The sequence below is a fragment of the Callorhinus ursinus genome, unplaced genomic scaffold, assembly GCF_003265705.2.
Source record: "Callorhinus ursinus isolate GAN/ISIS: 27379988/994484 unplaced genomic scaffold, GSC_fseal_2.0 scaffold50, whole genome shotgun sequence".
NCBI lineage: Eukaryota > Metazoa > Chordata > Mammalia > Carnivora > Otariidae > Callorhinus > Callorhinus ursinus.
In genome coordinates this window covers 4,434,870-4,450,908 of record NW_027397112.1, presented here as the reverse complement: position 1 = coordinate 4,450,908, position 16,039 = coordinate 4,434,870, and the positions used below count along the sequence as shown (strand labels likewise).

Below are 16,039 nucleotides of genomic sequence, written 5' to 3'. Positions count from 1 at the left end.
CCTAAAAGCAGCAAAGAGCAGAAATGAACACAGACAACAGACAGTTAACAGTCACCTTACAGGTAATACAATGGCACTAAATTCATACCTTTCAATAGTTACCCTGAATGTAAATGGGCTCAATGCCCCAATCAAAAGACACAGGCTATCAGATTGGATTAAAAAACAAGACCCATCGATATGCTGTCTGCAAGAGACTCATTTTAGACCCACAGACACCCCCAGATTGAAAGTGAGGGGGTGGAAAACCATTTACCATGCTAATGGACACCAAAAGAAAGCTGGGGTGGCAATCCTTATATCAGACAAACTAGATTTTAAAACAAAGACTGTAATAAGAGATGAGGAAGGACACTATATCCTACCTAAAGGGTCTATCCAACAAGAAGATCTAACAATTGTAAATATCTATGCCCTGAACATGGGAGCAGCCAATTACATAAGGCAAATAATAACAAAAGCAAAGAAACACATTGACAACAATACAATAATAGTGGGGGACTTTAACACCCCCCTGACTGAAATGGACAGATCATCTAAGCAAAAGATCAACAGGGAAATAAAGACTTTAAATGACACACTGGACCAAATGGACTTCACAGACATATTCAGAACATTCCATCCCAAAGCAACGGAATACACATTCTTCTCTAGTGCCCAAGGAACATTCTCCAGAATTGATCCCATCCTAGGTCACAAATCAGGTCTCAATCGGTACCAAAAGATTGGGATCATTCCCTGCATATTTTCAGACCACAATGCTTTGAAACTAGAACTCAACCACAAGAGGAAAGTCGGAAAGAACTCAAATACATGGAGGCTAAAGAGCATCCTACTAAAGAATGAATGGGTCAACCAAGAAATTAAAGAAGAATTAAAAAAATTCATGGAAACCAATGAAAATGAAAACACAACTGTTCAAAATCTTTGGGATACAGCAAAGGCGGTCCTGAGAGGAAAGTATATAGCAATACAAGCCTTTCTCAAGAAACAAGAAAGGTCTCAAATACACAACCTAACCCTACACCTAAAGGAGCTGGAGAAAGAACAGCAAATAAAGCCTAAACCCAGCAGGAGAAGAGAAATAATCAAGATCAGAGCAGAAATCAATGAACTAGAAACCAAAAGAACAGTAGAACAGATCAACGAAACGAGGAGCTGGTTCTTTGAAAGAATTAGCAAGATTGATAAACCCCTGGCCAGACTGATCAAAAAGAAAAGAGAAATGACCCAAATCAACAAAATCATGAATGAAAGAGGAGAGATCACAACCAACACCAAAGAAATACAAACAATTCTAAGAACATATTATGAGCAACTCTATGCCAGCAAATTAGATAACCTGGAAGAAATGGGTGCATTCCTAGAGATGTATCAACTACCAAAATTGAACCAGGAAGAAATAGAAAACCTGAACAACCTATAACCACTAAGGAAATTGAAGCAGTCATCAAAAATCTCCCAAGAAACAAAAGCCCAGGGCCAGATGGCTTCCCAGGGGAATTCTATCAGACATTTCAAGAAGAATTAATACCTATTCTCCTGAAACTGTTCCAAAAAATAGAAATGGAAGGGAAACTTCCAAACTCATTTTATGAGGCCAGCATTACCTTGATCCCAAAACCAGGCAAAGACCCCATCAAAAAAGAGAATTACAGACCAATATCCTTGATGAACATGGATGCAAAAATTCTCACCAAAATACTAGCCAATAGGATCCAACAGTACATTAAAAGGATTATTCACCATGACCAAGTGGGATTTATTCCTGGGCTGCAAGGCTGGTTCAACATCCGCAAATCAATCAACGTGATACAATACATTAACCAAAGAAAGAGCAAGAATCATATGATCCTCTCAATAGATGCAGAAAAAGCATTTGACAAAGTACAACATCCTTTCTTGATCAAAACTCTTCAGAGTATAGGGATAGAGGGTACCTACCTCAATATCATAAAAGCCATCTATGAAAAACCTACAGCGAATATCATTCTCAATGGGGAAAGGCTGAGAGCTTTTCCCCTAAGGTCAGGAACGCGGCAGGGATGTCCACTCTCACCACTGCTATTCAACATAGTATTAGAAGTCCTAGCCACAGCAATCAGACAACAAAAAGAAATCAAAGGCATCCAAATCGGCAAAGAGGAAGTCAAACTCTCACTCTTTGCAGATGATATGATACTGTATGTGGAAAACCCAAAAGACTCCACCCCAAAACTGCTAGAACTCATACAGGAATTCAGTCAAGTGGCAGGATATAAAATCAATGCACAGAAATCAGTGGCATTCCTATACACCAACAACAAGACAGAAGAGAGACAAATCAAGGAGTCGATCCCATTTACAATTGCACCCAAAACCATTAGATACCTAGGAATAAATCTAACCAAAGAGGCATAGGATCTGTACTCAGAAAACTATAAAATACTCATGAAAGAAATTGAAGAAGACACAAAGGAATGGAAAAACGTTCCATGCTCATGGATTGGGAGAATCAACATTGTGAAGATGTCAATGCTACCTAGAGCAATCTACACATTCAATGCAATCCCCATCAAAATACCATCCACTTTTTTCAAAGAAATGGAACAAATAATCCTAAAATTTGTATGGAACCAGAAGAGACCCCGAATAGCCAGAGGAATACTGAAAAAGAAAAGCAAAGCTGGCGGCATCACAATTCCGGACTTCCAGCTCTATTACAAAGCTGTCATCATCAAGACAGTATGGTACTGGCACAAAAACAGACACATAGATCAATGGAACAGAATCGAGAGCCCAGAAATGGACCCTCAACTCTATGGTCAACTTATTTTTGACAAAGCAGGAAAGAATGTCCAAGGGCAAAAAGACAGTGTCTTCAACAAATGGTGTTGGGAAAATTGGACAGCCACATGCAGAAGAATGAAACTGGACCATTTCCTTACACCACACACAAAAATAGACTCCAAAGGGTTGAAAGACCAAAACGTGAGACAGGAGTCCATCAAAATCCTAAAGGAGAACACAGGTAGCAACCTTTTCGACCTTAGCCGCAGCAACTTCTTCCTAGAAACATCGGCAAAGGCACGGGAAGCCAGGGCAAAAATGAACTATTGGGATTTCATCAAGATAAAAAGGTTTTGCACAGCAAAAGAAACAGTCCACAAAACCAAAAGACAACCGACAGAATGGGAGAAAATGTTTGCAAACGACATATCAGATAAAGGGCTAGTATCCAAAATCTATAAAGAACTTATCAAACTCAACACCCAAAGAACAAATAATCCAATCAAGAAATGGGCAGAAGACATGAACAGACATTTCTCCAAAGAAGACATCCAAATGGCCAACAGGCACATGAAAAAGTGCTCAACATCGCTCGGCATCAGGGAAATCCAAATCAAAACCTCAATGAGATACCACCTCACACCAGTCAGAATGGCTAAGATTAACAAGTCAGGGAACAACAGATGTTGGCGGGGATGTGGAGAAAGGGGAACCCTCCTACACTTTTGGTGGGAATGCAAGCTGGTGCAGCCACTCTGGAAAACTGTATGGAGGTTCCTCAAACAGTTGAAATTAGAGCTACTGTTCGATCCAGCAATTGCACTACTGGGTATTTACCACAAAGATACAAATGTAGGGACCCGAAGGGGTACGTGCACCCCAATGTTTATAGCAGCAATGTCCACAATAGCCAAACTGTGGAAAGAGCCAAGATGTCCATCGACAGATGAATGGATAAAGAAGAGGTGGCATATATACACAATGGAATATTATGCAGCCATCAAAAGGAATGAGATCTTGCTATTTGCAACGACGTGGATGGAACTGGAGGGTGTTATGCTGAGTGAAATAAGTCAATCAGAGAAAGACATGTATCACATGACCTCACTGATATGAGGAATTCTTAATCTCAGGAAACAAACTGAGGGTTACTGGAGTGGTTGGGGGTGGGAGGGATGGGGTGGCTGGGTGATAGACATTGGGGAGGGTATGTGCTACGGTGAGCGCTGTGAATTGTGCAAGACTGTTGAATCACAGATCTGTACTTCTGAAACAAATAACGCAACATATTTTAAGAAAAAAGGAAAAGAAGAAGATAACAGGAGAGGAAGAAAAGGGGAGTATGTCAGAGGGGGAGACGAACCATGAGAGATGATGGACTCTGAAAAACAAACTGAGGGTTCTAGAGGGGAGGGGGGAGGGGGATGGGTTAGCCTGGTGATGGGTATTGAGGAGGGCACGTTCTGCATGGAGCACTGGGTGTTATGAACAAACAATGAATCATGGAACACTGCACCAAAAACTAATGATGTAATATATGGTGATTAACATAACAATAAAAAAATTAAAAAAAAAAAAACTAAACACGGAATCACCATATGACACAGCAATGGTACTCTTGGGCATTTATCCCAGAGAAATGAAAACTTACGTTCACACAAAAACCGAACCATAAGAGACTATGGACTCTGAAAAACAGACCAAGAGTTCTAGAGGGGAGGGGGGGTGGGGGGATGGGTTAGCCTGGTGATGGGTATTAAAGAGGGCACGTTCTGCGTGGAGCACTGGGTGTTATATGCAAACAATGAGTCATGGACCACTACATCAAAAACTAATGATGTAATGTATGGTGATTAACATAACATAATAAAAAATTAAAAAAAAACCTGTACACAAATGTTCATAGCAGCTTTATTCATAATAGTTAAGAACTGGAAACAATCCAGATCCACACCATGGAATACTACCCAGCAATAAAAAGAATGGACTACTGATACATATAAATCAACTGAATGAATCTCCAGGGAATTATCCTAAGTGAAAAAATCTAATCCCTCCCAAAAATACGTTATGATTCCATATATACAGTCTTGAAATATCAAAATTACAGAAATAGAGAATAGATTAGTGGTTGCCAGAGGTCAGGGAAGGGGTGGGTGTGTGGGCTTGAAAAGGGCAATAGGAGGGATCTCTGTGGTGAAGCCACTGTTCTCTATCTTGACCGTATCAATGTCAATATCCTGGGATTTTACTATTATACCACAGTTTTACAAGATATTACTGAGGTGAAGTGAGCAGGATACAGAGGATCTCACTGTATTATTTCTTAACACCTAACACGAATCTACAATTATCTCTAAATAAAAATTTGAGTTAAAAAACATATAAGTTGAAACAAAAGAGAGAAAAATGCAATTGTCTAGTAAGTGTTATATGTCAGTGGTGGTGTTACGGATATTTTTTAATTTTCTTATGCTTTCCTACATTTTTTTTTTTAAAGATTTTATTTATTTGACAGAGAGAGACACAGCGAGAGAGGGAACACAAGCAGGGGGAGTGAGAGAGGGAGAAGCAGGCTTCCCGCTGAGCAGGTAGCCTGATGCAGGGCTCGATCCCAGGACCCTGGGACGATGACCTGAGCCTAAGGCAGACGCTTAATGACTGAGCCACCCAGGTGCCCCAACTTTCCTACTTTTTTTTTTTAAGATTTTATTTATTTGAGAGAGAGAGAGCAAGCGCACAAGCGGGGGTGGGGAGGGGCTGAGGGAGAGGGAGAAGCAAACTCCTCGCTGAGCAGGGAGCGCCACTCGGGGCTTGATCCCAGGACCCTGGGATCATGACCTGAGTTGAAGGCAGACGCTTAATGACTGAGCCACCCAGGTGCTCCTTTCCCACATTTTCTAAATTAGAAAAATGAATATATATATTTATAACAGAAAAAAAAGAATATATTTTTAAAATATTTCCTGAGACTCATGCATTACTTTTCCACTGAAGAAAATTACTAAAATATGTAATTGTCTGCTCTGAGACTTCATTATTTGTCACACTGGGTAAATTAATTTAGACAATTCTGCTTCCACTGAACTAAGAAGACATGTGGAAAATGAGAATTTTGATTACAGGAGTAAGAGAGGGACAATGTCAGCAGCGTAGAAGGGTGGAAGGCTTTGAACAGCCAAGAGACTGTACAAGAGCACCATGTGCCTGAGGACAGAAGAGAAAGGAGCAGAAAAGAAAGTAAAAAGATACCGAACAACTCGGTACACAAAGCAATTTTTCCTAGGCTCTGGTGACCACAATCATTATCTACCTATTTTTTTCATTTAGCAAAAATTAAGTACCTTGTACATTCAACACACTCCATTAAAGGTTAAGGGGCAGAGCAGGTTAGTGTACCTGTTAAGAACATAAGAACATCTCAAATGAGATGAGACAACATGGGCACAAGATATGACCACTCCCATCCCCACTTCCTGACCCATAAATAAAGTCGGTAACATAAAACTTACATCACAATCTTGTAAGGATTAAAGGATGTAACTTTTGAAGCGTGACAGGGACTCAACTAAGAAATGATAGTTATTACTATTACTATATTAAAAATGCTTATTCTCCGTTTACTTACTCCTAAAATACAAGTCTTGCACTCATGCAGAGCAGGTTATTGTTCTGTATGAGACATCTTATTAACGAACTTTACCTGTAATTTTAACTCAATCATTACCTTATGATTCTCTGCATTTTCCATGGCAAAGTAAGGTGGCATTGCAGTAACAATGATTCCCAGTAAAGCTGCTTGAAAATACAGCTCAATTTTGAAAACGATGTCTGTAATTTCCTGAAAGACAATCACAGAGTAAGAAATGAAACTGAGAATCACTTTATACCATCTTACTACTTTCTAAATAAAAGACTATCAAATCTCTGAAGAAACACATTAGTATATCTATCCTAGGCATAGTCTATATGAAAAAACAGGTGGCAGAGTTAACAGGCTGTGAGTTACAGGACCAACTCTGCCACTTAGTAAGTAGCTATATAATCCTGAGCAAGTCATCGTATTTCCATTTTCTTATCTACAACACAGAATAATAGGGCATTTAAATTAAGCTTTACCATTTAACTAAAAATAATAATGTACATGAAAAAGCAGTTAACATGTCCACCAGTAGTCCTATGCAATGAACAGGCAGAATGATTTCTGATGCACTCATTGGTTGCTGGGACTATGAGCCATTTGGGATCTCGGGGCCCCTCTTCCTTTTGAAAAAGCTGTACTTGGGAACAAGCTCAGCCTCCTATGGAAACAAGAGTTTCTTCTCCCCAGCATGGGGGGCTATAACTCCCACAGGCCTCAATGGTCCCTTGCTGCCCCAAAGATCCAAGTAGAGAAGGAAACTTTTCCAGATAACTGAAATAAACAGCTGGTGCCTCAAATACAAACTACCCAGAACCAAGTGCACCATATTACCCCTGCCCTCAACAGGTTCAAGGGTCTTCTGGAGGGTGGGAGAGATAATGAAATCTAGAACTGATGAAATCTAGAACTGATGTAGTGATGGATGCAGAACTCTATGAACATAATAAAAATCACTGGACTGAAATGAGTTAATAGTGTATGAAGTGTATCTCAATAAACTGTTAAAAAAAGTACAGCAATAGAAAGTTAAAAATGCTATTACAGAAAGATAATTGTCCATTTATTTTTCAACATGCGAAAAATAAAACATAAGGGTGAGAGAAAAATGTTGACTATTTTTCTGAAGAGTTAATTTTCACATTTATAACCCAATAGTCCTACCTAGAGGAAAAATGACTGTATGAGCAACTTCTCAAGTTTATTTCGCTAACCCAGTAAGAGATTTTAGATGAACAATATTCATTTTTAAGTCATCTTAATTTTTCTTGTCTGATTAATACAAAAAATACTTATGCTTTATAAAAGTATCAGTACCAAGACCCTTCTTGACCCTGAAGCAAACTAATACTGGGCACTCCTAAACCCAGATGTAAAGCATCCCCAAGTCAAGCCTTAGACTAAGAACTGTCACATGATAAACATCTACAGATTTCCTTTGTAGTAGTACTTGGCTTTTATTACACACACACACACACACATTTTTAAAGTTTGCTTACTTGAAAGAATGGGGTATTCCAGACCTGGATGCTTTCGGTCACATTTAAATGATAAAGATAGTAATTACTGATAATATTCATCAATACAGGTAAAGAACAAACCATAGTACTGTTGAAAACAGCTGTAAAAACATAGTCCTACAATTTAAAAAAAGAGAGTGCTATTACATACCATATATAAATACATTGCTACTGGGTACTAAGCCTTCTCACAGACCAAGAGAATCCTCACTAACTAAAAGTTGATTCAACAAATTATCGAAATAATATTCAATAGATAAAGATAGATGGATAAAGAAAATCTGGTTTGGAGTCTATAAATTTTTGGTATTCTAAGCAAAAATATAACAAAGATTAAATTTTTTATAGTTTTGTATATTGTTCATCCACCAGGTCATAAAACACATTATAAACACAGCTAGCTATGTCCAAAAGTAAATTCTCATTTCCAACTAATGACGTCAGATCAGCAAACGACTGATTTTAGAGAAAATACCTTAATGTCCTATAACCTTCGAATAGGTCTTTACTCACATATTTTACTCTTACCTTTTCCGAATACATCACATTTAAAGCCGCACTGTGGGGGGCAGCAGACACATAGTCACTGTCATTAAACACGGTCACCATTATGCTCCAGTTTGTGAAAAAGCTAGTAAGATCGCTGATATCGGAGTCTAGTATGAGAAAATAAGCAAATAATAAAGAATCAGTTTAAATAAGAAACAGACACAGACTTTTCATAACATTGAAAGAGCTTTTTTTAAAAAACAGGTTATCTTCGTTAGATAAGACATGATTAAGAACACTGGCTCTGGAGGCCGTCAGCCTGGATTCAAATCCAAATCAATACATACACAGGCTTTAAAAACAGAACCGGGCACAGTAATTGTACAGATTTCAGCTCCCGCTGCTGCTACTATTATTACATTGAAAGTTACCTATAATACTCACATGAAATCTGGTTAAATTGTGAGAATAAAAATCTGGCAGTTTTACGTAATAAGAGAACCTGCTAGGCTCAGAAAGGTAGAACCAGGCAGGGTGTGGAGTCAGGTAACATCACTCCTTAGAGGATTTCTGTGTGCTCTGAACAGACAAATTTTATAAATGTCAATTGCCTTAAAATATTAAAACACATAATCAGGTCTCCATCTACATTCTTTAAATTGCCTGGAGCCATGGGAAAGATTATGAATCCTGTCTGAGGTTTAAATCTATACGAACAAGTCTGATGAATGGAAACTGCTCTCCCTCCATCTTCACAAAAGCCAGAAAGGACAAATGTGACTCGGAGAGAAATCAAAAACAAGCAAAGGAAACCACTATCAGTAATTAAAAATAGTATGGCCTGTGGATCAGATCCAGCACCAAACTTGAGTGTCAGAGAGAATGGTGCTTTTAGAGCTCTCACTGGTGCTTTCTTACCTAGTTATCTCAAATGATCTCTCTTCTCTAGTTTGCCACAGGGGCTCTGTACTCTTGAGAAGAGTGCTACATTATAACTGAAGGAACTATATCACCTGTGACACAAAAAGCTGTGCAAGGAGGATCAGATAACAATCTAATACAGATACACAGAGGCCAGCAGTTTCCAAAGGAAACATGGCTTTATTTAGGACCAAAAAGGCCTAGGAAGATGTAGGGTACATATGTGAGCAAATTCTAGAAATACTAAAAAAATAACAAAAGGGACAAAACTTTGAAAATACTAGTGTTTCTGCAGATCACTGAGAGTGAGCTCAAAACAAAATGATTTGAGATACATATACAATTTCCCAAACACACAAAAAATGCCACTATGTGAGTATAAGGCTCTATGCAGCACTATATTTTACCAACATGAAATGTGTATTAAAATCAAAACAAAAATTCTAATGAAAGAAATCAATTATAAAACATCACATTTTCTATTCAAGAGTAGTTTTCTATCACGAAATACAGTCTTTCTCCAAAAGAATAAAGGTTATATAATAAACTGGGAGTCACATTTTAAAAGTGATGATTTTTAAGAGTAATTTATAATCATCCCTAACTATGATTATCTAACACTGGTCAAAGCTCTTCAGATTAATAGTGAATCAAAAAGGAAAGGTACTAGAATATAGGTAAGTGTTGGAAAATAATAAACCCCAAAGAGTTTGTGAGGTATATAGTGATTATATTAAATGAAATTTTCTAACCTATTTCAGCAAGATAAGCAAATAAAGTTGCCTCTAAGCAGATAAAGTTGCCTCTGTTTTGCTGTAAATTTGCCAGAGTTAGCTAACCTTGATTTACTCTTGAAGAACCTTGGGACTGTATCCATGCAGATGAGAGATTTTGTAGGAACAACTGTTCATATATGAATGAAATTTTGTACTAGGTTTAATTATTTTGAAAAGCAGAATCCAATGTCAGGTTTTTTGTTGTTTTTTTTTTTAAACTTGTTCTAGCCTAGCTCAAGACCACGGTTCTTAATTTTTTTTCATATCTGACAACTATGTAATTAAGAATAATCAACAGCAAATTCAAAAATATTCATTACCAATTTAATGTATTTGATTATATCTAATGCAATTTTTCTTAATTCTAATTTTTCAGTCCTTGAAAAATTATTTAAACATTTCTATTTAGATATCTAACTACATAAATATTACATACTGTAACTCTTTCTAAAGGTGTGTCAACTTCTGAAGTTTATTTTCCTTGCCATAAACTTTAATATGAAACACACTACTCTGAGAATATGTTGCTACCATTAAAAAAGGAAATCTTAATATTAACAGGACAAGGTTAGTTTTAAAAACTGTAATCTACACTTAACCAAAATTTCGTATCTGTAATATATTACTCAGCATCAATAAGGAGTTTTTTAAAACTTAGATTTGTACGGACAGACCATGCCTTTACCTTACATCTATTTCTAAAATCCCAACCTCTGACCTATATTCCACACCCCATGCCCCAGCCAACACACATTCACAGACCTTCACACACTCTCACCAGTAGAATTTTGAAGAAGCAGACTTGTTTTGTATTTATGAGGTTTATCTCCAGGTTTTAGCAAATATAAGTCTGGAACAAGTTTGATGGGAACCACAGCATTTTTAAAAGAGCGATGCACCAAAAACATAAAAATCTGAACTGCGAAAAAAATTAAAAGCAGAAGCAACCTGAAAGGAAAAAAATAAAACAGCATAGGACATATTAATATGTAAATCTATTTTTAAAAATTCTCCTTCAAATAACAGTTAAAAGTACACATGAAAAAAAAGAGAGAGAGACATAGAGAGAGAGAAAAGAAAAGAAAGACCTGAAGGAAACAGTGCTTGGGAATAGAATTTCTACTCTCCAAAATGATCTCATGACAATACTGGACAGAAAGCCAGTATTCAATGACAAAACTAAAAATTATGAAACTAAGATCAGAGTCATCCAGAAACTTTTATGGGGTATATAAACTTGTGCTTATAGTTTTTTAAGAACCAGACATTATGCCACATTTACATGTCTATTGTCCTGAGGGAACTACTATATTTCCTGCCCTACGTCTTAACTATTTACTCTCCTATGTTTTAGAAAAGATATAATACAAAAATATTTTAGATATAGAGAAGGAAACAAAAATACAGGAAACTTTTGTTTTGTTTTTAAACACACAGTGAAACTTTGAATGACTGTTATCTTTGAAATGTCATCCACACCATATTAATTTCCATTGTTCCTCTACACTACATTGTTCCTCTAGAGAGAGGCAAAGCAAGATATACTACAGCCAGTTATAAGGATCATTATTTGCTGTTGGTCAAGTACATAATTCTATTACCTATTCAAAATGCCCTTCTATCTGGAAGGTAGATATCCTTCTGTCTTATCCTATAAAATATTTGCTATATTTTATGTGATAGGTTTCATAGCAAGTGGGTAGAGAGAGTTTAATTATTACAGTTTAGCATTTTATAATTTTCAGAAACCCTCCAATTTAAAAAAAAAATCATTCTTATAAATTGTTGTAAGTATACCTGAATCAGCATTTCCAAAAGCATACTGAATTAAATCCTAGTTCCATAATCAGTTAATAGGTGTTTTACGTTCAAAAATTCATGATTAAACAGTATTTGGAAACTCTAGATTTAACAAAACTGAAGCAATTTCTTTACCATAGAACCTCTCATGTGTTTTCATATGCTAATAAACAACGCTTTAAGACAGGAAATATAAGATACAGTATTAACTAAATGCACAGATGGTCAAATGCATATTTGGAATACTTTGTGTTAGGACTTGAATATTTGTGTCACCCTCCCCCTAAATTCATATACTGAAGCCCTAACCCCTAGTGTGATGGTAGTAGGAAGAAGGCCTTTGGGAGGTAATCAGGATTAGATGAGGTCATGGGCACAGGGCCCTTGAGATAGGATTAGTGCCCTTCTAAGAGATTAGAGAGCTTGCTCTCTGTCCCCTGTGTGTCAACAAAGAAAGTCATATGAGCACACAGCAAGATAATGGCCCATCTCTGCAAGCCAGGAAGGGTGCCCTCAGGACCAATTTTGTACCCCAATCTGATTTCCACTCTCTAAAACCATGATAAAATAAATTTCTGTTGTTTAAGCAACCCAAGTTTATGTTACTTTGTTATGGCAGTCTGAACTAAGACTTTTATTGTTTTTCAGGGAGTATTTTAGGAGAATAGTGTTCAATTAAAAAAAGTGAAACATGCTGATTTAAATAAATATTTTTCTTTTAGTAATGCTGAGACTGGAACATATGAGACACTTGGCTGACATTTCTTTGATACTGAATAAACTAGGGCAAAAAAGCAAATGAATTCAGCATATATCAAGCATATAACAATATTCTTGCTTATTAAATTTTATTTCTACTGCCATTTTGGATCTAACAAGATCAGTGTGTATTACAGGAAAATATTTAATGTTATGTCCCAATAACTGAAAGTCTAGCACACATTGGGAACCTGAGAGAGGTAAAGCAAAGTTGAAAAGATATCATTTTGATCCCAGTTTTTGAAGCTATAAAGCCTTCTTTATATTTGTCTCTTTATCTGATACAGAGATAAAACTTACTCTTCCTGCTGTTTACAAAAAGCAGTTATACATAATAGTAATACATACACAATACATCATGTAAAATAGCAAAATAAAATTTAAATAGTAATAATTCAAAAATTACACAATTAAAGAATAGAATGACAGTCCCTCAGTTAGACGAGACAAAAAAATGCTAGTTTAAAAAAAGAGTGAGGGCGCCTGGGTGGCTCAGTCGGTTAAGCGACTGCCTTCGGCTCAGGTCATGATCCTGGAGTCCCGGGATCGAGTCCCGCCTCGGGCTCCCTGCTCGGCGGGGAGTCTGCTTCTCCCTCTGACCCTCCCCCCTCTCATGTGCGCGCTCTCTCTCTCTCATTCTCAGTCTCTCACAATAAATAAATAAATCTTTAAAACAAAACAAAACAAAAACACGTGAAAATCCTTTAAAAAAATAAAAAAATAAAAAAAGAGTGAAAGCTCTAGTGGTATTCAAAGAAATCGCTAAATGCATAGTTCTTTTCTCTGACGTGAAGTTATAGTCTTAATCTTTCAAAACTACATAGATTTACATATGTCTACACTTAGATGACAAACTGAATTTGTAGCCTTAAAAAAACAACTCATTAGGCAGGAAAGTGATCATACTTACACTGATCTTACTGATTTACTTTCCCGTTTCAAGGTAAGCAAATGAAACTTTGCTATTGTATACACCTGCTGTTTCCAAAGGCTCATAGTGCTCACAAGGGAAGCCTTGGTTTCAGAAAGAATAAGTAAGCTCTGCTCCATTTCATCAAAAGATTTTGAATCCATTTCTTCTTCTGGTGGCTGCTGAGTAAATACACTATAATCTATTTGCCAAAACAAAACAAAGACAGAAAATTATGGGATATTCCTTAAAAGAATGAAAATCTTTCTGAGGCATGTAAATTTTAAAGAAGCACACATCTGGTGGTGATGTAGGACAAACGGAACTCTCATATACTTTGGCAATATTATTAAAACTGAACACATGCAGGCACCTGGGTGGCTCAGTCAGTTAAGCATCTGCCTTCGGCTTGGGTCATGATCCCAGGGTCCTGGGATTGAGCCCGGCATTGGGCTCCCTGCCCAGCGGGGAGCCTGCTTCTCCCTCTCCCTCTGCCTGCCTCTCCCCCTGTTCGTGCTCTCTCTCTGTGTGTGTCTCAAATGAATAAATAAAATCTTTAAAAAAACAAAACTGAGCACATGCATATCTTATGACCCAGAAATTCTCCACTAGGTATAAACGCAACAAAGATACACACATAGGTCCACCAAAACACATATACAAGAATATTGTTAGCTAGCTACCTGTCAAGAATAGCTATAAACTGGAAGAACGCAAATGTCTACCAACAGGTGAATGCATAAGTTGTGAAATACTCTTGTAATAAAATAGTCTAAAACAATGAAACTCAATAAACTACTACACAACTACAGTAGTTTAAACCTTACAAACTTATATTAGGTTAAAAAAATCAGACACAAAAGAGACATACTATATGATTTTTTAAAAAGATTTTATTTATTTATTTGACAGAGAGAGAGCACGAGTGGGGAGGAGGGAGAGAGAGAGAGAAGCAAACTCCCTGCTGAGCAGGGAGCTGAGCAGGGAGCCCAATGTGGGGCTCGACGACGGGTAGTTGACTGAGCCACCCGGGTGCCCCCACACTGTATGATTTATACCATGAGACCAAACACAGATAAAATTAATCAATGAGGATAGGAAAAAGGATATTTTTATAAGTGATTCAATTTTTATTTTTTTATAAAGATTTTTACTTATTTATTTGATAGAGACAGTGAGAGAGGGAACACAGCAGGGGGAGTGGGAGAGGGAGAAGCAGACTTCCCGCCTGAGCAGGGAGCCTGATGCAGGGCTCGATCCCAGGACCCCGGGATCATGACCTGAGCTGAAGGCAGACACTTAATGACTGAGCCACCCAGGCACCCCAGTGATTCAATTTTTAAAAAATGAAAAATAATGAAGAGATGAAAATTGGTTTCAGTATGAGGAGAGCCACAAAGAAGGACTTCCTTGACTTACGTTAAATTTAAAAAATGAGTAAACCTTAAAAACTTTAAGAGTGGAATGGAATAATGCATAAAATAATAATGAACCACAACCTGGTTATCTTGAGACCTTTGCAACTCAAGAGTTTAGATGAATGACTTAGTAAGATGAACCAATCTAAACCCTCTCATCAATCAAACTAAAAATGGGGGCTAAAATATTATATATCACAATCATGGTATTCAGTGAGCACCAATTTACCTTCTACAGAATTTGGTATTTTTAACCTTTGAAAAATAAAACAGTTAAAATCAGCCAAACTGAAAGCAAGCCGATGTTAGAGGTACATTTATTTTGCATGGTGGACTTAAAGGTATACAAAATAAAGCCAGTAACACCTACACTGCACATAGCCTTCTCATCTTTATCCCCCTACCCAACTCTACAGACTACTTCCTATACCTCAAAATATTTAGCATAACAGATAACAAGCATCTTCTCCACCTAATTCTCTTCCATCACCCAAAGTATTACAAATATACTCACCAATAATGTGTTCTACATCCTCACCTCTAACTTCCTTTACTTCTATTTCCACACCTTTATCTCTACTCAATGGCATCAAACTGGACACATGTCCAAATTTGATATCTTGTTCTCTCTCCAGTTATGTGAGATCTAAAGCTTTTATGTGAACTTTCTCTGATACAGTCTGATAGCACATCCTCAAAATAAACCTGACTTTGTCCTTTCTCCATGTTTGAGAGAAACATCCTGTTTCCTTCACCCTCCTGACCCACCACCACCACCACCACCACCACCACCACCACCATCTTCCTAACTTTCAATCGTAAGAAAAGTTTCCTCAACTCACATTCTCACCTTAAACTTCATAGAACCAGCTTGGACCTTTACCAGGCTACTGTCAAGGTCACCACTGACTTCCACACTACCAAAGCCCTCACTGTCTTTCCCTGTTTACCAAAACCATCTTTTCTGTTCTTATCTTATTCTTCACAGCTATCAGCAAATAAGTGATCACTTCCTCTTTCCTAAAACACTATTTTGT

The 16,039-nt window shown here is 37.3% G+C and overlaps 1 protein-coding gene across 4 annotated transcripts in view; it reads right to left on the bottom strand.

Annotated features, from left to right (window-relative positions):
• The window catches only part of ABCA5 (ATP binding cassette subfamily A member 5), a 140,914-nt gene that overhangs the window by 22,088 nt on the left and 102,787 nt on the right, over positions 1-16,039 (bottom strand). For all 4 annotated transcript variants that reach the window (XM_073883197.1, XM_073883196.1, XM_025889901.2 and 1 more), the window contains exons 19-23: positions 13,585-13,786; positions 10,894-11,063; positions 8,458-8,585; positions 7,909-8,046; positions 6,497-6,610 (exon numbers count right to left, since the gene is read on the bottom strand). In XM_073883197.1, coding sequence (XP_073739298.1) covers positions 6,497-6,610; positions 7,909-8,046; positions 8,458-8,585; positions 10,894-11,063; positions 13,585-13,786 — 752 coding nt within the window. The remainder of the gene's footprint in view (positions 1-6,496; positions 6,611-7,908; positions 8,047-8,457; positions 8,586-10,893; positions 11,064-13,584; positions 13,787-16,039) is intronic.